Genomic DNA, 26,172 nt, shown 5'->3' on the forward strand with positions numbered 1-26,172 from the left:
TTTGAGCTCATTGGAGAATGATAGTTGTTTGTTTTCATATGAAATCTGTTCCATATTCCATTTTTCCATTTGACTTGTTTCCACCTCTGCCATGTTGTGTTGAGCATTAGGTACGTGGGGGGAAAAGTACTGTAGTGAAATATGACCTGTTTCAATAAAACATGCTTTATTGATGCAAGGTAGAAATATCTCTATTCGTCTTTTTTTTTTTTTTCAGTCTTAACATTCATCAGCAGCAATTTAAAAACTCACTTTTACCAGTTTCTTTACTTGAGTCTCAAGGTTAATACTCTGGCTGCGTACAGTAAAAAAGGAAATCATTATTCCAACATAGGTTATGATTTTCACGTATTGTCAAAGCATCTTTTGAATCTCAAACTAATGTAAATACTCACACACACACACACACACACACACACACATACAAATACACACACTCGCTCCAGACTGAGGCAAAGTAAATCAGGGCTAGAACATTTTCTGGCACAAGTTTCCCCTCTGAAACTGAATATACAGATCGATAAGGCCCAGGACACTTGACTCCATTAATGTCTTCACACACACACACACACACACACACACAAAAAAAAGCTCAAATTCAAGTTTACCGACAGGAGGCGTCATCGTGTGTGTGTGTGTGTGTGTGTGTGTGTGTGTGTGCGCTTTCAAACCAAACGTCAGACTTATCTACGACAGGTCACAGCCTCCTCCTGCACATAGACTGGACTGTGTTATGCAGCTGTCGAAAAAGTCAAACGATAAAATAACATTAAAACGAGATCATTAAAACGAAATCCTGATATACTGTATGTACAAAAATAATCTCACCGTTTCTGCAGCGATACGTCTCTGTACCTGCTTCTTCCTTCTATAAGGAAGCAGAAGCGTTTCTTCTTCCTTCACACGTGTCTACTCCACCTACACACCTGTCACAAAGATCATTCAGGTGTCGAGATCAAGATCAAGAGATTTTCGATGACCACGTCTCTGTGTGTGTACATGTGCTGAAGAGTGTGGTGTTTTGGACATAAGACAACATCTAAAAGGGTTTTTACACGTTCATAATTAGATTCTAGTCATATTAGAATACAGTAATTAAACCTTATCGGTCGTCTGTGATGTAGTGGAGGATTAAAATCAGTGGCTGGATACGCTCTCTCCGGTATATTTTCAATCTAGATGGAAAAGCTAAAGCATATAATATATTTTTGGAAATTCCTACACCAAACAGTTTGTTCATAGCTTTCTGCAGACATACAGTAAGTGCACAGTGTGTGAAGCATGACAAAATGTGTGTTTTGTAGTGAAATGTGTCACAAAATATTGTAAGAAATTATTAAACCTCTCTGTTAAAGTTCACCAAAGTTAATAACTGACTTCTCCTACATACACATCCGGCCATTTTGGGAAAAAAATCCCCATCTGTAATGACTTGTCATAGTCTGTGTGTTGAGATTCTAATACTATTACACATGCTACATGGTACTGACATGAAAATGATTGATGTGGTTCATTTGTAGAGCGGCACTGAACATTTGTTCACACAATCTAGGTTTACAGCACTCTTACAAAGGTCACTGCTGTCACATGACGACAACAACAACACTCCAGCTGCACTGCAAAAGATATCTACAGACGTCATTTAATCTCATAATCTCTGCTCATGTAGAATATCTAAAAAAAGAGACTGGGAGAAGAGAGCTGTCAAAGCTGAAGCACCAAACCCAGCTAGCAGACTGATTTCACTGATAAGAATATGAGATTAAACGACAGGTATTTTTTGCAGCATGGTCCTTGTAGTGGGAAGCAGCGTGCGGCCTGTGGCCCACCAGCCTCCGTGGCCCCATGACGACAGCCACTGGTGATTATTTTCATCCTAGTGTCGTGCCTCTGTTAGCTTGAAGTCCTCTGCTGCTGGAGAATATCATAGATGTCGTCCACTTTGCTTAGTCTCTCAAAGAAGGGGATAAGGTCGAGGAGCTCGGTGTCTGACATGTCATCGAACCAGGAAGCTACAGGAACCTGGAGGTTTGAAGAAGCAGGACATGATGGAATAACAGACTATTACATGTCTTTTAATTCCATGCAGAATGTATTGCAGAGGAAGAAACGTGAATGGCGTACTGCGTTGTCAGGATGGAAGATGTAGGAGGCTGGGGAGTTGTCGATGATGATGACCTTGTTGAGGTCTCTCCCTAAACGGCTCAGGTCTTTTACGTAGTTCCCTTTGTGGAAGACACAGGACTCCCGGAAGAGCCGGCTCCGGAAGGCCCCCCACTTGTCCAACAGGTCCGACACAGGATCTGCGTACTGTAACAGGAAAAAAAACCAAATCATATTGTACACGAATTATTATAAATGTTAAAAATAACAAACACAGACGATAAAACTTAGCAGCAGAATTAGATTTGTGGATTTTTGGACACTTGAGGGCTAAAAAAAAACAGGTTTTACACACATCACTGACAGATGAGTACAAATTAAAACGAGCAAACAGCTGCCTATTTACACCAGCAGATATAAAAACACATCAGTAGTCATTTGATGCCACGTCTGGATGAAGGTCCAGTATTCAGCCTCTCTAACTCCTGAGGGAAACATCTGGCTCTTTAGCTGCTAAATGCTAATCTGTGTTGATTAGCTTGTTGCTAACATCGTCTGTTGTCTGTTGCTGATTTTATAGCTGCTTCAATGAAAACAGCTGAGTTTTGTGCATAAAAACAACCTTGATGGGAAGAAGCGTCTCATATTGTCCATTAGTCTGGTGATAATCTGGCACTTTACAAGTTGTTTTTATTATTTATAATGAAAAGAGCCAAATAACCTCATAAAGAACAACTATAACACTATGTGCACATCAAACATGTACACTACCTCAGACAAAACAACATTTAAGTATCATTTTTAACAGAACTTGAACATTATGGCTTACACAGGACACCAGCCGACCTGCATCAAATCTCAGTGCACAGTTTGAGCACAACATCATGTGTCAGCCACAGAGAAGCTTCGCTCTCTTAAAATGGGCAGAGGAGCAGCATTTGATTTCTGACACTACATCGCAACTAAAACTGTGTGTGTGTGCGCTTCAGAAAGTTAAGGCTCAGGTTGACGCCGTTCAAAGTAAATGTTAGAGGTTAAAATGTCTGTGCAATGGCCTGACAGGTGTCATAAACATGTATTTATGTGTGAGGGTGTGTGTGGAAGGTCGCCTGTAAATCACAAACAAAACTGAGGCTGAGCTTCCAGTAATTCTGAGCATAATGTTAAAGAAACAACGAGGTGTCACTTTCCACCTCAAGACGGATGGACTTGTTCTCGCGACTTGACTGCAGTCAAACTTTAACAGTGAGTGGTACCGGTGGAGAGCGGCGGTCTGACCTTGGCTAAGCTGGCGGTGAACAAAACGCACTCAAACAATTCTCCCATCCTCTTGAGGAATTCGTCAACGTGGGGTCTCTTTAACACATACACCTGGGAGGAGACACAAAAGGCAGGAAAGTATGAAATCCACAGGTGGAATACGATCAGCTCCACAAACTACCTGTTTAAGACTCAACAGTCAAAGCATATCAGTTTAGGTGTGTGTTTGTATCTGCTTATAACTGTATCTAATAAAAAGAACAGACAAAGTTGTAATAAACGTACATGTAACGACCCCAATGAGACTTTCTATCTAAGATGCTGGCGGCCTTGTTTCTGAACCAAGTCATCCTGAATAGGCTTTCCCCACTTTAACAAGCCTATCCTGGATTACTTGAAACAGACCCAGGCCCTCTGGACATCAAAGCTCCTGTGTCTTCTGGGAGGCCCAGCACAACACACTGTAGTTACCATCTACAGCCTGCAGGGAAAAGTCAATGCCGCCCCCCCAGCAGCAGCAGCAGCGAGCCGGGGGTGGGTGGGGGCGTAACATGCGCCTCAGACTGAGATTGATGGCCAGTGATTTCTGAGAAGCCTGCCAGCGTTTCCTCATTTCGTCAGGCCACTGAAATAGCCGCCTGCTGCTGGGAGCCATCAACAGAGAGGGCTGCAGCACTGTCAAGGCATTCGCACAGTGTTTCCTAGTGCAAACTGGAGTCCATGTAAGATTTCTGAATTTAAATCCTGAGAGCCTGTAAACCATCCTACGGCTCAGGTCAGACTGTGGATAGGCCATATGTGGTGTGTGGCGTATACAGTGCAGCGATGGTCGGTGCAGTGTTTTAATCCTGCGCACACAGCAGGAAGTCTAACGAGCACGTAGAAACTGTAACCTCCATGCAGGACGAGGAGACAGTAAAGAGCGTACCTGGTGAACTGTTCCGTCAATTTCCACTGGAATGATAAAATCAGCGTTGTTCACTGGCTGTGGAAAATAAAAGCACAAGTGTTAATCAGGAAAAAGCAATTTCCAAATTACCTCCAAATAAAATCACCACTCTGCAGAGATGAGAGCGATGGCAATAAGTCAGACGTGAGGATGTGTCAAATATACACGCAGACGCCACCGCGGCGTCTTTTAAATAACATCACTATTCATAATATGACTCGTCACTTCCATCATTGAAATCCAGGCGCTACAGAAAGTGACAGGACTCATAAAAATATCTGATTTATTTAGACAGTTCTCACACCTGAAATATGCTTCTCAAATGTTAGTATCACCCCAAGTGTGTTCTATATAAGGCATTACACCACGGCCTACATTAGTGAACCGTGAGGTAATGGAAGTAGGACAGAGCGGGTTTAACATCAGGCCGAGAGTGAAAGTATACGTTCGTGATTAATGCAAAGTTTGGATGTTGATTTAGCAATAAAAGCAGCTCGAATTCAAACTACAGAACATTTCGCAGTAAATTCAAATCCAGTGTTCGCTGCATCATCCTGTTCTTGCTTTAATGTCTTTATTATGTTGCCATCAGCACCTTTTCTTTCACTCTTGTTCTGATGATTTCAGATCATTAACAACTTAGATCTACTTGTTAATGCATTCAGCTCTGTACGGCTTTTTTCTCATCGATTCAAAATGGGTAGAAAGCAGGTAGACCACATGGGATAGTCTGACAGCATGCTGGATACAGTTTGGATGATATTTAATACCTCAGAGATTGTACAGGTGTGTTTAACTGATTCATAAAATGACACATTTTCAGTCTGAACACACAGCACTCTGGCTTTCGTCTGCCTTCACACATACAGCCTCCTGCTATTTTTAGTATATGTGTCAAAGTAATAATGAGTTTTATTATCCACCTTGTGTTAAACATGGAGTTCACGGAGTCTGACCCTGTTTACACATAGCTAGCAGCAATATCCAGTGACATCCTGTAGGACAGTCTGTGACCTGAGAAGGACTAAACACCACATGGCATTCATTACATAATTTGTCGTGACACAGGAGCCTCAACTTTTGGCATTGATTACTTTGTTCGCTGAATGCTACCTTAAAAGGAGTCAAACTAAACAAAAGGAGGCTGGTTATTTGTAGATAAACAGTTCCTGAGGTCTGGTAATACTGATAGTAGTTTCTGTCGTGCAGAGATTTAACAAGGCGTGTGCATGAAAGTACAGTATCTATGAAGAAATAACACAGGTTAGCGTTGTATTCACAAGTTATATTTTGAGATGAAATCTTGTGTTGTTACTTCACATTCTTGGAATCAGACTTTCTTTGCTTTTTAAAGCTAATGTATAGGTGGCCCTTTAAGATAAAAATAAGTCACGTGCCTCCTAAAAATATGTAAAATGATGTCGTGTAAATCCGGTTACTATTTCTGCCCACTTTTGCTTGGCAAGTAGATTGTTTGCTTTGACAGTCAATATGGAGCCTAAGAGCAGAAACTTGATGAGTGTCCTTATTTAAATACGACCTTTTAGGTCATTAAAAGCCAAGAGTATAAAAGGGTTTAACATGTATGCAGTGCGCTCTCATACACACCCAGAGTGCCAGGCATTCAGAGCGGGCCAGAAAACCTTAATGGATTTTTTTGACGGTGCACCGGCCCGTCGGGATTTGTCCCTGTATGCCCGATAACCGGTCTGACTCTGCTTCCTGGAGTCTCTGCTGGTTGCCTGGCAACCTGACGATGACCAACTCCAGGAAGTTGCTGCTCCTGGCTGAGATGTAAGCGACGTGTGTCTTTTTGTGTGCCAAGTTGAAATGGAGTGGAAACCACACGCAGCTGGCACAAAGCAGCGCTGTGGCAACGAACAACGAACGTAATAAAACTCCATAAAAACGGTCATAACGTTTAGATTTATGACAATTATCTGTATTTATGACACAAAATCCAGGTTGTTCCTGGAAGAAGAAGATTTAAACCTGCTCTATTTTATTTTTAAACCATCAGAAAACCTCTAGACATAAAGTAGGAGGCAACACTGACAGAATACTGACACTGAAAATGCAAAAATGGTTTTAACCCATGAGAGCCCAGACTCATTTCTCCTTATGGAGGCTATAAAACAAACTAAATGGACCACACGTCCCTCATCTCTGAAGTTAGTTTTTTCTGAATGGACAGAGCTGCCAGTGTAAATATATCCATATCATTTTATTATGATAAACTCACCTGTAAATCGTGATTAGTAATGTAAGTATATGTAACGTCACGCAGGCCAACTTACCTTAAATGAACTATGCACTAGTGTTTCATCCAAATCAATGACCACACAGATCTTCCCTGCATCGTTCGATTGCATCTGTGGGAGCAGTGGTTTCGCTGGAACCTGAAGACAAACAAACAGTTTAAGATCTAAAGCTCTAACAAAAGTTGCTTCTAATTAAAAAGCTCTGTTCGCTGTCGTTAAGCCCACAACATGAGCAGCAGCTACAACTTCTAAACATAAGAAATTACCATCTCAACATGTTGTGGGGGACATGCTGCTCATTGTGTTTGTTTCTTGTCACTTAAGAGACTGGATTGTGTTGTGGTGTTTCGGTGAGCGGTTACAGGAAACCCTGGATGCTACAGCTGCTGCCACGTTGATGGAGCATGTAAATATCACCATACCTTGTCTCATCCTTCAACGAGCGGTCAGACATCGGCGTTTGTTAATGTGAATCTGATTCTAAAAACAAGCTGGCACGACCAAACGGGCTGCCTGTAACACTGGTGCGTGTGGAGTGAGCTGCCACGTGACGATAATGGCAGAGCTGGAGTTTGATACGGATACCCAGCAATCTGCCAAGTACAAACCTCCTGCAGCTTATTCACTGCCACAGTGTTATCGATGTAAAAATAGCTCTGCAGCAGATTTATCTTGAATCTGGGATGCGTTAACGTTTCGCCCACAGTTCTGAAAACTCAGTGCTTCACAGTCAGGGTGTGAAGACTTTTAATACCTGCTCTGCGGGTGGAATGCAGTGGTCACATTCGCAAGGCTCCTCGTCGTCACTCAGCTCCTCCTCTGAATCCCTGCTTTGTTCGGAGGCCTTGTTTTCCTGAGTCTCTGAGACAACGCTGTGAATTATATCGAGAGGAGGTCTCATTTCTGTTGAAGTCTCATTCAACCCACAGTCAGTCGTCTGATTCTGGAGTTTGTTCGCTGGCTAAGGTCTCGCTCAGTTCAGTGACTTCAGTGAATCTGACTGCTTTGCACTCTGCTGGCTCCTGGGACTCGGTCTCTTTCGGGGATAAAAGAGCATCCTCGTTACCTCTTCCATGGGTTACCTCATCGCATATTCCCTCCATTACAAGTCCATTCAGGGTTTGTTTAAAAGATGACTGTACACTTTGAATCTGATACGCATAGTAATCCTCAACACCTGACTCACACATCTCTCCATTATCTTCTTTATCTATAAGAGACCAGTACGGCTCCATTTCTGAACAGTCATTAAATACTTGATCTTCAGGCTCAGGCTCATCGTCCTTTATCTCATCAGTAACACTTGTCTGCATGTGATCAGCTGTAGAGGTAACATCACCGAGAGATTCATGATTCTGGGCTTCACAGACGTCATCTTCATAAGCATCACCTTCAACAGAGATGTCCTCTGCACATGGTGCACACATACTGTCCTCATTACCAGAGGGTGGGCGCACCTCAGCTTCTTCTTCAGCACAGATTTCAGAACCGTGGCCCTCAAACGCACAAGTTTCTCCATCAAAAGTGTTTTCATCTTCCTCTGCTTCGTCATAACTTTCTGTGTAAAGATCATGGGCATCACATTCATTTTCTTCTTCTTCTTCTTCTTCTTCTGCTAAACTTGATTCTGAATCTTTGATCCAGTCTTCAGGTTTTTTCTCTGACTCACAATCGTCTCTGAGACTTGAAACTTCTGCCTCTTCGCATGCTTCTTCAGAACAAACATCAAAGCACACATCAGCTTCCTCTGCATCAGTTTCCTTATTGATTTCTTCAGATGTGCACGCATGCTTGGCATCATGTTTCCGCGCCTCCTCTTCAAGATACAGACAGTCGTGCATATCTCCGCCATCAAAGCAGGAGATGTAGCGTTGCTTTTGTGCAAACGTGTGTCCATAATAATCAGCTCTGTCAAACAAATCAAAGTAATCCTCAATAACAATATCAACTGTGGGTGTTTTCTTTTTATCCTCATTACTTTCATTAGCATGGCTTTGTTCTATTTCTTCATCATCTTCAAAAGATTCCCACTGCGTCTGCTCGTCACTTGAATCTTCCTGCGCTCCCTTTTCAGATTCCCCAGATGAATCAGAGTAGGGATCTGAGGGGATACTGCCATCGGGACAAGTCTTAAAGGATTTGGTTTCGATAGAAGAGCAATCTGAGGAACCGTCTTCCTCAGTGCAAAACTCTGAGCTGTCAGAGGTTTTGTCGGAGGTTGCACACTGTTGAGTTGTTTCATACTCTTTACTGGTTTCAGAGTCATCATGTCCACACATCTCACAGTGATCTGTTGACATGTCTAAAGCAGTAGATTCCTCAGAGTCCAGGTATTTCTCACAGCATTCACCAGCAAAGTGAACAAGTTCATCGTCATCAAAATAAACGCGAACAGGTGTGTTGAAATGCGAGGAATTCACATCTTCTGACAGTCTGCAAGACTCTTCATCACTGGGCTCAGTTTCATTTTGTTCAGATGTGTAGCTCTCTTCATCGTCATCGTTTGCAAACTCAGTTTGATTCTGAATTTCATCGTACTCACAGAGTTCAGCGCCACAGTCCGATAAGTCCACTGAGTCAGAGACGGTGGATGTGAAACCAGTCTCTTCACATTGCTCAGAAGTCCTCTGTTGATGTGTCTGGTTCAGAGTCAAAGCACTCGCACTGCTGATCAGCAGGCTCGTACTGCTGGAGTAACTCGAGGTGGTCTGAGCTTCCCGGTGTGAAATCAGACATTTCACACAACCCAAAACTGTCAGAGTTCATTGCTAATTTATCTGGCTCCAGAGTCAAAAGACTCAAACTGTTGACCAGAGGGCTTACATTGCTGAAATAATCTGAGGTGTTCTGCACAGTGTTCACAGCAAGGACAACATTTGGACACTAAGCTATGATTAGCACTCTGCTCAGAGGACTTGCAAGGTTTAAAACACTCACAGTGTTGAGCACATTCGTCAGATGGTTGGCTTAACCCCGAGGTCTCACACTTATCGAGGGTCCGGTCGGATTCAAAAAATCCGTCGCTTCCTGAATACTGCTCAAAGCTCTCAGCGTGTCCATTGCAGTATGTGCAGGATTCACACTCATCTGTGCTTGTGTTGCAGTGTTCCACGCACAGAAGAGAAGAGTCCATTTCTCTCATTTCTCTGCTGACAGTTTCCTCTGGGTACTCCACAAAGACCTTCATGTCAAGTTCAGCACTTCCCTTTGAGGGGCCGGTTAAATCTGCAGCCTTTGTTAATTTGGGAACCTGGCATTGTTCTGCAAGCATGGCTTCAGCTGACGGCTCCCCTTCTCCAGAGACTTTAGCTTGCTCAGAGTTTTCCAAATACATCCTGAAATTATTTCTCTGTCTGGACTAAGTTTCTTCAAAGTTTGTGCTCCATGCGTTAGGTCTAATCTCACTGTCTCTGAGGTTCCTGCAGAGTCCAAGTCCAAAAGGCTGGCAGGTAACTGTAGGGTCCATTCAGAGTGGATATTCACACGACTGGTGGGGGGAGTCACTGAGACCACAGCCAGCCCGAGAGAGTAACAGCAACAGGAGCAGCATGCACGTTGACATGACAGGTTGTCACAACCAAAACTGAGACTACCACTTGACTCAACCCCCCTTTGCCAGAGACCAAGCAATTTATTTTGGGGGCTTGGAAAGACGTGACAAATAACTTCTGGAATATCAAATCTCTATAAAAGGCTGAACTAAGGCATAAATCTGAAACTGACACCTGAGAACTTCTTGACCACTTGATCTCCAGACCATAACTGCCAAAAGCCATGTTGTTTTCCAAGAATATACTCAGTTATACCATAGGATGTATTGTCAATTGTCCAAAAATGATACGTAACAGAACAGCAGTCAGTCATTGGTGGATAAAGAACTATCTTTGCATATGTAAACATCTGAACCATCCACATTTTTTCTTATACAAGCATCCATTGATAAGTTATTTCATAATCAATTATCTTTTGTCTCTTTAATTACTTCAGTCACACCTGATATCTGATCTACATCATAGTTTTCTGCTGTACGAAAAAGGGCCACTGCAGCAGTTCGTGTCATGTACCTTGCTACAGTAGGTGTTTCTGGACTCCCAGCCAGAGAAACACTTGTATTAGATTTACGCCATTTCTGTGCTTCTTATAACTCCCATTCATCTCAACTGATGTCTGAACACGGAGTACTTTTCAACGCTGCCGTACATCACCTCTCGGCACAGGAGAGAGGAGTAAGCACGAATATCTTCGATCCAAGAAAACATGTGTTTCGCGCATCACATGGCCGTCAATCAGGCTGACCACATGCTGCTCAGAGGACGAGGAGAGAGAAAGCAGATATCACAGGGAAGAGTCAGGGAGGGATTCTGACTGATGAACTTACTTTTGACAGAGTCCCGTTTTCTTCCACCAATAAGGGGGCATTGTTTTTTGCGGGGGGTGGCTCTGTTTCTTTGTGGCATAGACAGCAGAAGAGACTGTGGAGGAGGCCTCTGCTGCGAGGCTTCTTTGAGGGGGAAACTTCATTTGCACCTGGAACAGAGAGAGAGACGTTACACAGGGGCTGAGATTCATACTTTTCAGGGTTTATATTTTCAGATCATTTTATGCTGTTGCATTGTCACAGTTTTATTCCATCAGGAACTAAGAAATAGTCCACATCTGTCCAGGACCCGATCCACTTCGTGACATCAGTATTGGCGCCGGTGCTTGCCAAGTGAATCTTGATCTGTGTCAGCGCAGGATCCCTGCTGTGAGCTGTCATGTTGTGTGTTGCCTAACTGTAGCTATTTCAGTTGTGTAGCACACACTCAAAAAATATTGCATAAGGTAGCATACATGTACATTTCAGCCCCGAGAATAACCAGGTGAAGACAGCCCGTTTCATTTCCAGTGGATTATTTGTTGTTTTAAATTCCAAGAATTTGCTTAAATTTTTACATTTGTTTCTCTACAGGATGTATAAAGCTGTACACTGCAGATATTTAAACATAGGCAACATGATTTCTATGAGTATGCTCATTGATAAGTAGATTATTTTTTAGATAAACCTGCAAAACACACCTCCTCTTACAGAGGAACAGTAGATTATGATGCTATTACTGTTTTTAAAGACCACATCTCTCTGTGTTAATACAGTACAACATTAAAAAGAAACTTGCAGTAAAAGCTGTAATATGTATTGGTAGAGGTATATTACTTATTTAGATTGTTTTTTTATATTTCACATTAAGGTTTGAACCTGAATCCTCCTCAGCTTCAATGGGAGTTTTTGTAAAATTAACAACTGCCTGAAAAACATTGGAAATATAAGATGTGACAGTGATATGTATAAAATGTATCGCGTACAATCTTACATTTTGTCTTGAACGTCACTGACCGATGTGACAACAGCTTCTGGCACACACACATGGTAGAAAACACCCCACCAGCCGGTGTCAGAGTGATGAGAGCCGGCGTTTACGAAGAAAGAAAAAACTCTGACAAATTAGCCGAGCTCTGATGACCAGTCAGAGCTGTCAGCTAAGACGTTAGCAAGCCCCTCAGACAGGCCTGAATCCGCTGCCTCAGTATGGGGCGTATCATGGGCCTGTCAGGCTGCTTTGGGTTTAAATGTGTGATGGCTGAAAAAGTGGCACTGATGGATCAGCCTGTCAAGGACAAACATCCAGTTGAATTAACAAAATAAATTACTGAGAATTTGCTGCTTTTCTTTGTCCCACAAAATATGTTTGAATATGGAGGTTTGTGTGGGGCAGAATGACCAATTTTTAATCAGTTAATAGGTGAAATATAATGAGTAATGAAAGATACTGCGTGCTTATCGTTTCTGTAGCTTGCTGTTGTGATACTGACTGAAGAACACGGACTAATTTAGGATGTTGTCCACAGGTATTAACTTATAACTGACTGAAGCCTGTTCAGGACTATTTTGTGTGTTAATGTTGTGTGTTTTCATCAGCATGTTATGATAATTGATAGAACATATGCCAGTATTATTAAGTTAACATCTGTCTTTAAATATTAAACATAAAATGAAGAAACCTTGTAAACAGAGCAAAAATAAAAAACATGAAATGTTGGCAGATATTTTATGCCCATTAAATTCCATTATACATTTATCAGTGACAATCTCCACACAACACGCACCAGAAAATGGCACAGGGAGTATATACATATACATATATATATATAATTAACCTATATTAACCCTTCTATTTGGCCTAGTTTCAGCTGCGTCTCTGACACACGGCTGACCTACTTCCAAGTGTTATTCCCTATGGCTTCGGCCTGTTGACTGCTTCATTCAGCTGGAGCTGAAAGTGGACAAAGCCACTAGAGAGCGGTCATTACAGCCTGGGCACTCCTGTTGGGACATTCCTCACTTGGTCCCAGGATGAAAGGTTTGTGTGCAAACATGTGTGAGGGAACAGGGCAGGTGAAGCTTGTAGTGTTAAAAAACATCATGCTGCCCGGTGCATTACCTCCTCTGACATTACACATCGGACGGCTTAAAATAGCCCGGCCAGAGCAGCTGCTGACAGAGGTTAATGATGAGATTCTCTGTATATGTGTATATACAGAGCACAGTCAGTCACAAACAACAGTCACAAACAAAACTTTGTTGTGTCACCCACAAACAGGAAATGTCAAACGTCGCAGAGATGCATTCGCTTCATGCACAGAAAAATGAACTAAATTAAACCCGTGACACTGTACACCTCTGCCACATCGTGTCATTCTCCAAAGCCTCCAACCATCATGTCTACATCGCACATGTCAACATAAACAGAATCCAGGGCTGCACAGACAGCACTGGCTCCTGATAGAATGAGTTAATGTCACAAAGTACAAACCAAAGCACTTTAAACTGGGTTACTTGATACGAACTGTATAGGACAGATAATAAAGTGGAGCTCAAAGGGAACAACCCTGGCTGGATTTGATTTTTAAACACAATAACACCGACCATTTCAGTGGCTCTTTAATGCATCACTCTTATCTTATGAAAGTTCTTCAGGCAGGTGAAGCTGTGACAGGAAGGAAGGTTCAAATTTACAGCTTTGGTTTTACACGTTTCCAGGTTTGAAATATTTTTATGTTTAATTGAAATGTATGTTTAGTACCAAAAACCACCTCAGTAAACTTTTACATCTCCTCTCTTAGGCTTCTGTCTGGAGCTTTGGGAAGAACAGACGGTAAAATGTTTTATATTACAATCCTCAGCAAGGCTGTGCAATTATACTCTGGCCTCAACATTTTCCACAGCTTAGTGTTTGTGTTGTTAATAAAGCTAAAACCACAAAAACAACAAAGGCTGGATGGTGGGTTTGGGTGGGGCGTGCTGGGGGAATAGCTGAGGGTGGTGACTGTTTAGTTCTGATATCACAACTTTACAGTAGAAAGGAAACAAATACAGTTTCTATGCAAACATTAAAAAACAAGGAGCAAGCATGAAACAGAGGACAGCTTGGTCTGCCTGACATTTACCCCAAATATTTCTCTCTAAATGTAAAGCATCTTCTGTTCTGGGCTTATAGAAACTGGCAGTCGGAAATGGCTTGTGAAACTTTTTGTAACATATAAAAGATTTGTCTTAACTAGTAATGTGGTATGATTCCAAAGCAGCTTTAAAATCTGATGGTATTCGCCTGTGAAACTGTCCCTGCAGTACTGCCCATTATGGGCTGACATTTTGTAAAAGGCACAGGGTCAGAATTCTGGATAAGGAAGAGGAAAAAGCAGGTGGAACAAGTGGTGAAGAATCGGGACAGCTCTGTGGTGCTTTAAGCTACATGCTAACATTAGCATCACAAAGGAACATCTGACAGTGAGTTTTGAAAACACAACAAAGTTAAGGGATCACCAAACGTGTTTAAAACCGTCCTGAGGGAGGTATGAATGTGTTGCACCACATTTCATTGCAATCCATCTGATGGCTTTTGAGATATTTCAGTCTGGTGGGCCGACCAACCAACACAGCCAGCGTGGCTAAAAATAAGCAGGGAACGTGACATGGGTTATAAACAAATTATGGGTGTCACAATTCTGAAACTTCAACCGTGATACAAACATCAATCGATCTCACATCACAACAGGGGACGACAGAATCATGATACGACAGACTGAACCAAAACATGGATGTGGAGAATCATGAAACCCATAAAACTAATTAAAGTTTAAATCATTAAAAAGCTATGATACTGCTGATGATAATATATATCATGATAAATATATATCAAGCTGTGTCTGCAGCACACAGCTGGTGTAGAAATAGCAGTTTTGTACTGAGCAGCCCTGTGTTACAGGTGTGGGTCTGATTGTAGTCCTCTACCGTCAGTAGGTAGATTCCAAACTCAGTTTAAATGTAACACAACCAACCAACCGAGTTACAGCAGGTAAGCTCTGAAACACTGAAGTCTTTTTTTTATTTTATCATTAATCACAGTATTGTGATTGGATTTACTCCTCAGCTCTTTAATTGAGCCCACATGTATAATTAGGTAGCAGAAATGAGTAATAAGCAAACTGTACTGCAGCATTCCTCACACCTCCCTGTCCAAGAGGCTCAGACACTGATAATGAGGTTACAGCATTTCCAAGGGGCAGCAACGACCTCACGCCACATCAGCATGTTTTAGCCTCCTTAGTTGAAAGCAGGCTTATCTGGGACCCTTTCAGGCTGGGCATGCCTGTGTACTTGGCTGCTTCTATTCCTATCCAGACGCAGTAAGAATGAGGCCTCCCGCGGCCGACTTTCCGCCACTTTGACACCTGATATTCTCTTACAATTTGACAACTCGCTTCGCACCCCTGCAGAGCAAACGGGACGGCAGATTTTATGGTGGCCAAGCTGGTCTTAGGTCAGATCAAAGTTTAAAAACATTTTTGCATCTGAAAATATTCACTTTACAGACTGTCCCGAGACATGACTGTAGTAGAACTTTAAGTTACTGTGCTGAGTTCAATGAACACATGTGGCCTGATGGTTCAAAACCTGAAAAGCCTGAAAAGAACATGATCTATAAATATACATTAATAGCAGTGTTGTCGTGCCCATAAATCTGCATATTACATAACTGATGAAGAGATTGAAACATCAAGGAACAGTGGTGTTCGGTCAGCTGGAAGAAGACTGTACAAGACATTTTGAAATTAAATTTCATAGTTTACAAGGATTCCTAATTCCTCCGTTTGGCTGCAGCAGCTTGTGAAACTAAAGAAGTGCTGAAGACAACTCCCCTCTCCTTCTTCTCTGGCCCCTCACTTCTGGGTGGCAGCCATGTTTTGGACTCATGACCTCTTGGCCAAAAGAATGTAATCAGAGACCAGGCTGGAGCTGCCTTGTGTTGGTAAACTGGACAGTGCTGCCACCTGCTGACTGGACTCAGCTTTACAAGAGGTAACAGCAGACACACTGCATGTGATGCACAACAACCACACCGGCTGGATCTCTCTCCTGATCCCACTGTCCAACATGCAGCCCATTCTGTTCAGTTATGAATAGGTCATTTAAATAATCAACTGGTTCTGATTAAGTCAGTTCATTTAGATTCTACTGATTAAAGGAAGGATGAAGGCTGTACCACATCACCTCACCTGAGCCAAGACTCAGCATTTCAAACATACGACCACTGAGGTACTGACAGAATTCTTAAAGTCTTAAAGTTCTGTTCAACACCATAAACATGGACATTATTGGTCCCTGTTGGGAAATTTTGCCTCATTTTCTCCCTGCACTTCAGCAAACAGCAGGCAACCCGCAGCCAGACGTCATTCTGAAGCCAGAGCTTCGGTCAAGAGCAATAGCAGGCATATTCCCAATGCTTAACCTTCATGCTTTTTGGTGTGGGAGGAGGCCAAAGCACACAAATAAAACCCTGGCTAACACAGGCGGCTGAGCGCTGTCAGGAGACACAGCGAACAACAGATGCCAGCCTTCAGCCCGACTTCAGACTGATACAAATGTATGATGACCAAAGTTATTCAGAAAATACTCAGTGTTAGTCGTTAGAAAACACTGAACCACTAGGCAGCCACTTTTAGGAGGGTGGGTTTTGCTTCTCTACCCTCAGTGTTACAGTGTTAACCATCCCAGGATGGGATGATGAACTATACAAGTAAGCGTAGTAAAAACATATATAAGTATTTAATATATATCGCATCATGTTAGGATGTAAGTGAGGCTGTTTCTTGGAGCATTAATCAGGGATGATGATAGAAGTGGACCATGAGAGGAGTCAGGGGATGAAATGAAGGATTCTCTCGACAGCTGTTGACACTGGAACTGATTCATCTCTCGCTTCATATTCATGCAGTGGACACCAGAACAGTATGTTGTTGTTTTGGTCTTATTTCTGTGATGGCTGGTACTCTGAAAGTATGAATCATTTCCTCAAACACTGGTTCGTAGAACTGTCCCTCCATGAGAAGAACAGACTGATTGTATTTTTGAGCTCATAAACTGAGCTCTTAAAAGTTCGGGCGCTGCATTTTATTTTGTTGCTCTCTGATGTGAAGAGAAATGAATCAACCCCTGCAGCAAACAGACATTAAAAATGAGATTTTTTGCAAATGTTAATGCACTGTTAGTTTTTATTTCATGAACTTAACTGTGGCATTCAACATCAACAACCACACCCGACTCCATGTTCCCCCCAGTAAAAGGGAAGATGGGGGCAGCGTACCAGTTAACATAATACTTTTGTCCACTGCACAGACCCTGAGTCTTACAGACTGGGAATAATTCCTAAAGATACTCCACAATGCAACTGAGAATCAAAATGGATGCCTCAGTACTTATATGTTCTTTTGCACTTATTTAACCTGGACTAACCAATGGCTCCTGCTGTAAACTGTAAAGACATAAAGAGCTAACACTGACTATGTGTTCCAGTCCCTACAGATGTCATAGATCATCTCCAGCTTTCCCATCCCAGGATCCTCAACACCTCGTTGGAAAACTCTTCCTAAACACGGTCAGTGAACTGTCAGTGTGTGACCCCGCCCCCTCCAAGGCGACACTTTATTTCTGATGTTAAACTCACATTCTGCTGAAAAACTGTCACCAACACAGCTGGCTCTGTCGCTTTTTGCTGCACAGCCTCGTTCAAATCAAAGTTCATGTCTCACAGGACGCGGAAATGTATTAAATGAAAACAAGCGGCTGTCCATGGCTGTGGCCTACCCACAAGGCGAAACCGGCAAACTTATTCAAACCTATTCAAGACGCTCACAACAAGTCAAGGGCGTGTGAGCTTCTGAAAGCAGAGGACAGTTTCTGAGCTCGTCCAAAGAGCAACAGTTGACATTTCTGGACGCTCTGCGCCGTAAACCCGCCGCTGTCTTGTGTCCTGGTGACATTGTCATGCGCAGCTGAATAGTTGAGAAAACTTTTCCCAAACTCACCTTCCTCACGGCAAGTCGCATTTTCCTCCTCCTCTCTGGTTACTTGCGTGATTATCGACGGCGAATGGTCCATTGGATCCGTCACTCACAGACAAGCACTGATACTAATGCATGCAATTAGTTCAAGGAGTTATGGCAAAAAAATATACATATATATTTTTGCCACTCCCTGTCTGCAAACGTGCATACTGAGCGTAAAAATACAGAAACTGTCCGAACAAAAGAAACGCCTTCGAGATAAAACACACTGGTCCAAACTTCTCTAAAACGTTAAGTCTCTAAAAAAAAAGTTATTTCTAAAAGTTGTTACGTTGTACAAGTTCATCAGTTTGAGCGTGCTAACATGGAACTGGACGGTTTCAAGGAAGCCCATTCTTAAAGCCACAATGCAGGATATGAAGCTTTATACCAACTATCACCGATCATTAACCGGACTGTCCTTTAGTTGTTGTCGTGTTTGTGAAGAACGTTGTAGGAACATTTAAACAAGTTTAGAGAGTTTTATATTTGGCTTCATGTTACGTGTTAACTCGACGAGTTTACGCGCTTAAACACGCGTTAAACCTTCTTTTCTCGGTCATAGTGAACACAGTTTTCTGGCGTTTAAAAGAGACGTTTGTTGCGCGTGGCGTCTTATTGAAGTTTGTTCAACTTTGACGTTGGGCTGGAGGGGGGGGGGGCTTGAAACCGACCGAGGGAAAGAGGAAGTTAGGGACCGTCTTTAAAGTGCCCACACCTCAGATAGAGGTAGTTCCCTTCTTTGGGAAACATCCTGACGACCCTGAACGAGGATGGTTCCTAAACTGTGATGGCTGCAACTATATCGATCTGACCTGTTTTCAGCAATGGGTTATTGACATGATGTTAAAACTAAATTAATCTGAGAGAGTTTCAAGGAAATTTTAGAGCGGAATGTCAGTCTTTGGTTGCAACTCATTAATAAATGCACGGTGTTTGAGTCTGAGTCCCTTTCTGCATCAAAATGAAACAATCACCGCTGAGCTGAAGCTGTAATTCATCTGACGGCCGCTAGATGTCGCTGACAGCACAGAAAATAATAAATAAATCTCTGTTCACAGTTCATCCTCTCATGTCCACCCTCTCTGTTATAACACAAAATGACTTTTCATCCCCAGGAAGTTTTGGTCCATTCACTACATCTATGTCTGTCACAGTTTATCCTTCAAATACAAACATGGTGTAGGATATTTTACCTAAAGTGCACTGATTTACACCACTGTACAAATTAATGACTTAATCCAGTGCTGAAAACAACATTGTAGATTTTGTATTGTGCATGTTGTCGGTTTTATCTCTACTTTTTTACCATTTTTTAAAATGAGAAACAAACAATACAAATGCTTTGTCCTGTCACCAACAGTGGATGATACCAAACACTCACAAACGAGCTCTCAGAAAAACATTCTTTAATTTTTATAATGAGTGTGGTTTAAATTATGTACAGTGTTAATGCAGTATATTGTCCACTGGATTGCACAGTAAGGGAACACAGGCTCGTCATGTGAGTGTTGGTGCATTAGAGGACGTCCACACGAGCGAAGGACTGGTCTGTGCCCAGATTATTCTCCACAAACACCTCATACTTTCCAGCATCAGACGACTTTGCGTTTTTGATGGTCAGGATTGTGTTGGTGTCTCCAACGTCAAAGAATACCCTGAAAGACAATCACAGCATTTTATTATTAACTAACATTTTACTGTGAATATGGTGTTCCTGCATCTCTACATGTACACACATCCTGAAAGGCAGTGTAAATATATGAATACAGCCTTCCTCTAACAGGGCCTACCTGTCATCTTCTTCAATGTCATCTCCGTCTTTGAGCCAGGCAACATCTGGAGGAGGCTCTCCACTTATTTCAGCCTTGAGCACAACTGTCGTCCCTCTCTTGGCCTTGATGTTGTCCGGGCCTTTAGAAACCTTAGCAGGGACTGAGAGAGCACAATGCAAAGACTCTGTCAGCTATATGATTTGTTAAATATCACAAGAACTGTTGCCTCAGAAAGGTTTTATAGCAGACATCAATAATCACTAGATAGAATAGAAGGAACCCTTGGCAACAACTAACAACTTTTGTTAGTGCAAATGTTAAAGAAGTATTTTACTGTAAAAATACTCCTATTCCTATAAATATAAGTCTACAGGCAAGAGCTACCTATCTTAGCTTAGCATAACATCTGGAAAAAGGGGGAAACAACTAGCCAATAAGCAAGATTATATTGATCCCACCATCTCTGACACACTGACAAACCTCAGTTTCATGCCCTCACTGCAAAGCACAACCAATCAACAGTCTGTACATACCCTCCACTAGAATACAAGCAGATCCCAACGTCTGTCCAAATGGATTCTTAATGGTAACGGTGTACTTTCCCAGATCAGCCAGAACCCCATCTCGAACCACGAGCGCCACAAAATCTGGGTCTTCAAACACGTAGCGGTACTTGGGACCATCTTTCAGCTCTTTGCCGTCCTTGTACCAGACGATGAAAGGATCTGGGAAAGCACTAACTCTGCACTCCAGCTTTGCAGCGCTGCCCTCAACCAGAACCACGTCTTTGAGCTCCTGCAGGATCTTTGGAGGGCCTTTCTCTCGCATCTCTTTACGCGACCTATGAGATGTCATAGAGAGGGACGATATCTTACAATAGTTCAAATGGAGATAGCCATTACATGCTTTCAGCTATGCTTACAAGGCGTTTGAATGTCAGTACCAACAGACCATTGGAGATTTTGGTACCTGTGTCCACGATATGAGGCCTGGATCCGGATAGCAGCCTCCTGGACCTGAGGATCATTGATGTTCAGAGTGCACCCAGGAGGAGGTGCAGCCTTTGCCTTGGACATCTGCAGCAGTCAGAGAAGGTTAGCATCATAAGTAACTTTTTATCGTTCAATCTTCTTTGTCCACTGAGTTACTGTTAAAAAGAATGAATCCCTAACAAATTTTTCTTACCTTGGAGATCCTCTCGAAGATCCACACTGCTTGTGATCCACCCCAGAGTCAGCAAACATAAAAGGCTTCACGCTTTATATCTAGAGGTCAGGAGGAGCTCTACAGGTCTTCAAGGATCAAGGCAAACAAATCATCGCTCAGACATTCCCTCTCCTTGTTTGGATATAAGGAAATACTCATACATGAGAAGACTGATGCCTGAAGACTGAGGATGCACAACAAATGTTACAGAGACAGTTTCCCATCCTTATATAGCATTCATGTCAAATACTCTGGAGAATCTTTGGAGCAGTTAATAGTTTTGTTAATGGTTGTTTGAATAGTAGAGTTGAAATGTGAGTCGCCCCTGGTGAAAATAAGCACATAACTGTTGGTGTTCAGGGTCATGTGGAGGGAGTGGTGCAGCCTTGAACTCACCACAGTCCATTCAATGAGCTATTTTTTCTTACTAAATTCGGCATCAGCAGTTTTCTGCTGCCACTTTTCATCCTCTATTGAAACAAACTGCTGCATTGTATTCACATATTTGTCACATTTCCTTTATTGTTCATAGCCTTAACAGCTGTCATGCCTTTTCCATGCCAGATTCAGAAATTTCACAAAATAAAAAGCAGAAGCTGTAACAAATACAGTCACTCAATAAGTAAAGAAATTGGGAAACACACACACACACACAAAGCAGTCACATTAATAGAATCAAAAATAAAGAACTAGTCGTTCATTTAACAAACTATTTTCTCTGTGGGTCTAATATCCATCACGAGGCACTGCAACACATTCCACAACATACGCCATAGGATTTTAATACAAAATGTGGAGCGTTCAACATCATCTTCAAAACCCTGTCGTCTGCTCACGAGCAGTCATCGTTTAACTTCTATGATTGAAGAACAGAGTTAATATATTGCACAGACATGTAGAATTTTATGCAATGTTGCATTCTCATGCTCATCTTGCATGTTTTCATTCAGGTTTAAAACAACTCCCTTAGTGATTAACTTCTACTCTGCATAGGAAAAAGACAAAGAGCTGCAGAAAAAGGCAGTAGTTATCTAGCAATAGCATTAGAATATATAGAACTAGTAAAATAATTTCATAGAATTACCAACAACCTCTGTCAGTCAATACACATATTAAAATAACTCTTTAATAAGCTTTATACCACCCAAAAAGACTCATCGGTGTCTGCTTGAGACTCTTTGACACGTTCTTTAAAACTGATCTCATCTGTCACAGAAATGACACTAACTGTGTTAACTGCAAATCTGTAGTCGATACCGGAGCATGTCACCAACGTGATCAAAAAATGTCTCACATGCTGGTCTGCAATCTGAATTTGCTCTCACAAGGCAAAGCAATATAACAGAAAAAAATACAACTTAGCCATTTATTTACCATAAAATAATGAGGATAAAATTAAAGCATCAGTGTATCACTGATGTAATTAGATTAGATTACATTTATTATTGATCTGTTCCAGTGGTTTGAATATCAACCAGTTAAGGAGACATGTATCTGCTCATTTACACTCTCTCCATGATGAACAAAGGCTTTTATTTGACTTATACCTCAACGTATCTCATATATAAAGCACGGAATAAGAGGAAGTATTCCTTATATAATAATTAATTAACCAATTAATCCAGTTTTTCCTAGAGGTGTATGGACTGATTTTATATTTCATACAGTCTGCAGTGTTGTTGTTTGCTCGCACAGACTGGAAACTAAAATGGTGCATGAATAATACGATCAATAATCATTTATGTAAAGTTTAACGCTAATTACAACCAATTTAAATCCTACCTTACTTTATTTATAAAACATCCTGCCATTTAAAAACTGTAGTTTATAAAAACCAAAGAAAGCAGTAGCTGAGCTGTCAGCAGTTGAAAATTATAATTAAAGTAAGAACAAATACACTCAGCGATGTCTTACTCAGAAAATCCTTTCTCAGTGAATTGAAGAGGATATTTTAATGCTGACTAATGCTAACTCTTTAAGGGCACTTAGAGGCACCCCAACATCACCAGTGGGTTTCTAAACTCATTCAGTTCACCACTGCGCCCCCAAAATGATCTAACATTTAATGAGGGTCTTGTCTCTGAACGCACCGTCAATAGAAACTGACTCAACTTGTAAACCTCATTTTAGTAAACTCAAGAGACGAGTGTAAATATCTCTGCACGACTGATCAAACTGGATCCTTGACACCGGGCTGAGCGGAAGAGTGTCGTTAAATTGGAAGCCAATGAGATGTTTGGTTTTCTTTAGCTTATTTGTGGTGAAGGAACTAGTTTCTGCCGAGCACCAACACAGTGACAGCTCTGCACTGACTCACTTACGCTGCCCATTTCATGACTTGGAGCAAAGATGATGATCTAACAGCAGATTCCAAAGAAACATAATTTCAGCTTTTGAGACTGAGAGAATTATAACGATCATGTTTTATAACATCAGGGAAGAAATTTGTGCCTTTTCTGATAGCCCTTGTAGAGAACCCTCCACTGCATCCTCTGAACTCGATATATGTTTTATAAACTCCAAATAAAGTTCTGTTTGGAGCTGCTACAATCTTGACACTCATTTGAGGTGCTATGGCAGTATAAAACCCAGGTAGCATAAATGACACTGCTGTAATTAAAGTAATTGAGTGGTTGAGTTAATGGGGAGCTGTATTTAGCATCCTAGGTCGTCTTTACTGAAGGACAGAATTAGACATCATAGATTGAACTTGTGGTCACTTGGCTCGTCAGGAAACATTTGAATATGAGACTATGATAGACTGAGAGAGGAAAGGTGTCACTGTGGAAAAGGCATCATTGTTTTAGCAGTCCTTGTTTTGCAGTTGTGCTGAGTTTGTGTGATTTTGGAACCTCGTGAATGAAACCAGGTTTTTCACATCAAAACTCAGGCCTTTCATGGTGGGTTACAACAATGTATTAATATGTGTCCCCTCTAAGACCCTAAGAAAAGAAATAATTTATTCAATTATTATTTCAAAATGTATGCAAAGTTACAAACCTTGAGGTACTAACTTGAAGACACCGTCCAGCCTTGTATGAACAAGGTCCACACTGTAAAAAATGCAGTCAGGCTCTGATAACTTTGTAGGAGTTCCTTAGGTGTGAAATCATTCTTTTAGATTCTTTTTAAGAACCAAAAAAAAAGACAAAGAAACTATGTCTCTGTAGAACACGACCACTTTCATGAGTTCCACTTCTCAGACCTGAAGGGACATCCCCCCTTCCCTCCCCGTGCCACCTCGCAGCCCAAACCCTCGTTTCACTCTGAGGATCTTCACCCGTACAAGTCAACCACCAACTGTTTGGAAGCCTGTTTTCACGGGGTGACCGCTGTGGTGGGTGAGGTTGGCACATTTGGCGTGGCGGGGCTGGTGGGGGTGGTGGGGGTTTGTGTCGAGCTCTGGTAGGACCGCAGGAGAACTTTGTGCTTGGTGGCCACCTCCTCTCGCCTGCGCTGCTGGTCAGCCAAGAATTCCTTGAGACGGGTGGTTGTGAAGGTGAGAGTCTGCCTGCGAAGGCGCATCAGGTAGGCGTCTTGAAGCCAGGAGTTATTGAAGCAGTCCTTAATGGACGGACGGGCCCTGTCGAAGACCAGACAGTGAGGAACCAACTACTTCTATGTGTTGTAAAATTAGGTCAGTAATTGTGAGTGATATGGGAATTACAAAAAGGACTGATGTTCAGCTTACCAAGGGTAGCTACAGAGGATCTTTTTAAGAAACAGAGAGGCACTTTGGGACACATTCTGGTAGAGTTTAGAGAGGTCAAACTTTGCTGCCTGGATCCTGGCTTCGGTCTCCTGAGGATCATTTTCCAGGAAAGGCAACCTGCCACTCAGCCTGAAACATCAGGGAGAGGTTTTAACAGTCGTAGCTCTAACTCTTTCAAAACATATAAACAACACAATGAAATCTGAGCTCCTTTGGTAGGTTAGATATGAGTGAAAAAAAATGAATATTATTAGTTATAGACAACAGCATGAGGATGTCCAAACCGTGTGAAATTACAGTTTATATTAAGACCTGAAATCAATGCAAATGCAGCAGACATCTCTTAATCATAAGCCCGATTTCACCTAAAAAACACTATTCCATTTCTATTTAAAGAGGACCTGCTGAGTGGAAGCTGTGAAAGCAGCACTCACATGACGAAAGTCAGCACGCCTACACTCCAGATGTCAGCTGGGGGGCCCACCACATCCCCTTTCAACATCTCTGGAGCTGCAAGGAGAAGAAAATGAAAATGCACAACAAACTTTAATTTCACTTTTACCACAGTAACTGCAGTTTATTATTTCTGATACTATTTTTGTGAGGAGTTTGTGCAGCTTCATTAAATGGGTGAAGACATAGTTTTAGTTCGTTTAGATTCCTCCTTTGTTTTCATAGCTCGTGCACGCCCACAGACATAACAGTTACATAAACCTCCTCAAGCACAGAAATGACAAGATCAGTATTAATAGAATAAACAAAATGTCAAAACCAACAAAGACTTTTCATTTAAACTCACTTTAACTTTTCTCAGTTAGTTTATATAAGAAAGACTTAAAGGTTCAAAAAGTTGATTTTTCTACCCTAATGCACAAGGACTAAAATATCCTCAACAATATTTCTGAAGTGAATTCTACTGTTATAATCCTGCACCTTATATCAACATCTTCATTTCTGTTGAATGGTTTCCTGCGATACACACCTTACTACTGGAATGGACTTAGTCATAATCTCATGTGTTTGTGCTCCTGTCCCTCGTAAAACAGATCAAGTGAAAGTTAAAACTCACAAACTAAATTCTGTGTACAGGAATAATAGAGACCTCAGAGGTCTGAGAGATTTTGCAGAGTTGAGTGCTAATTCTCTGTGGGTTTGTCACTATGAGAGATCCCTGTCATGTTACATGATTAATGTAAAATGTTAATTAGAATAGCTTTAGTTTGCCAGATTCCCGGCAGGACTCTTACACATGTACTCCAGTGTTCCAATAGGAGGGCTGAACTGCTTGAGGAAGAGAGGGTTGTAAGTCTGAGCGCTGCCAAAGTCTATGATCTTGATGACATTCATGTAGGTGATGATGATGTTCTCTGGCTTGATGTCCAGGTGGAGGATGCGTCGGGTATGGAGGTAGTCCAGACCCTGGAGGATCTGCACGACGTAGGTCACCACATCGTCCTCGGAGTAACGGAACCTGAGAGAAAACAG

At 41.8% G+C, this 26,172-nt stretch overlaps 3 protein-coding genes across 4 annotated transcripts in view; all 3 read right to left on the reverse strand.

The window, feature by feature from the left end:
* Nucleotides 1–146: 146 nt before the first annotated feature.
* ctdsp1 (CTD (carboxy-terminal domain, RNA polymerase II, polypeptide A) small phosphatase 1) lies at nucleotides 147–18,617 on the reverse strand. 2 transcript variants are annotated; one of them, XM_018683174.2, is made up of 7 exons: nucleotides 17,977–18,617; nucleotides 10,952–11,100; nucleotides 6,610–6,711; nucleotides 4,292–4,348; nucleotides 3,382–3,474; nucleotides 2,125–2,310; nucleotides 147–2,022 (listed from the first exon to the last, which is right to left on the reverse strand). In XM_018683174.2, exons 1-7 carry the CDS (start codon nucleotides 18,047–18,049, stop codon nucleotides 1,894–1,896), a joined length of 789 nt encoding a protein of 262 aa, XP_018538690.1. In that variant the 5' UTR covers nucleotides 18,050–18,617; the 3' UTR covers nucleotides 147–1,893. The 2 variants fall into 2 exon arrangements, with proteins under 2 accessions (XP_018538690.1, XP_018538691.1); XM_018683175.2 differs by lacking the exons at nucleotides 10,952–11,100; nucleotides 17,977–18,617 and adding an exon at nucleotides 7,328–7,474.
* A 769-nt stretch (nucleotides 18,618–19,386) lies between these two features.
* Nucleotides 19,387–21,359, reverse strand: spegnb (SPEG neighbor). The gene is made up of 5 exons (XM_018683199.2): nucleotides 20,955–21,359; nucleotides 20,739–20,845; nucleotides 20,303–20,610; nucleotides 19,788–19,929; nucleotides 19,387–19,652 (listed from the first exon to the last, which is right to left on the reverse strand). The coding sequence occupies exons 2-5, from the start codon at nucleotides 20,843–20,845 to the stop codon at nucleotides 19,514–19,516; spliced, it is 696 nt and encodes a 231-aa protein (XP_018538715.1). The 5' UTR covers nucleotides 20,955–21,359; the 3' UTR covers nucleotides 19,387–19,513.
* A 118-nt stretch (nucleotides 21,360–21,477) lies between these two features.
* Nucleotides 21,478–26,172, reverse strand: part of spegb (striated muscle enriched protein kinase b) — a 29,209-nt gene continuing 24,514 nt past the window's right edge. The window contains 4 exon segments of the mRNA XM_018683171.2: nucleotides 21,478–24,558; nucleotides 24,667–24,816; nucleotides 25,122–25,197; nucleotides 25,935–26,158. Coding sequence (XP_018538687.1) covers nucleotides 24,294–24,558; nucleotides 24,667–24,816; nucleotides 25,122–25,197; nucleotides 25,935–26,158 — 715 coding nt within the window. The 3' untranslated portion in view covers nucleotides 21,478–24,293.

The sequence above is a fragment of the Lates calcarifer genome, linkage group LG1 (genome assembly GCF_001640805.2).
Source record: "Lates calcarifer isolate ASB-BC8 linkage group LG1, TLL_Latcal_v3, whole genome shotgun sequence".
Lineage (NCBI taxonomy): Eukaryota > Metazoa > Chordata > Actinopteri > Centropomidae > Lates > Lates calcarifer.

What these genes read in the sequence shown, in the direction of transcription:
- ctdsp1 (XM_018683174.2), bottom strand. Translation starts at nt 18,049, where the DNA reads ATGGACCATTCGCCGTCGATAATCACGCAAGTAACCAGAGAGGAGGAG. An exon ending in TAGTGCATAGTTCATTTAAG is followed by an intron (nt 4,349 to 6,609) that starts GTAAGTTGGCCT and finishes TATTTTCCACAG; the next exon opens with CCAGTGAACAACGCTGATTT. An exon ending in TCTTCCATCCTGACAACGCA is followed by an intron (nt 2,023 to 2,124) that starts GTACGCCATTCA and finishes TCAAACCTCCAG; the next exon opens with GTTCCTGTAGCTTCCTGGTT.
- spegnb (XM_018683199.2), bottom strand. Translation starts at nt 20,845, where the DNA reads ATGTCCAAGGCAAAGGCTGCACCTCCTCCTGGGTGCACTCTGAACATC. An exon ending in GCCTCATATCGTGGACACAG is followed by an intron (nt 20,611 to 20,738) that starts GTACCAAAATCT and finishes GACATCTCATAG; the next exon opens with GTCGCGTAAAGAGATGCGAG. An exon ending in GACATTGAAGAAGATGACAG is followed by an intron (nt 19,653 to 19,787) that starts GTAGGCCCTGTT and finishes ATTGTCTTTCAG; the next exon opens with GGTATTCTTTGACGTTGGAG.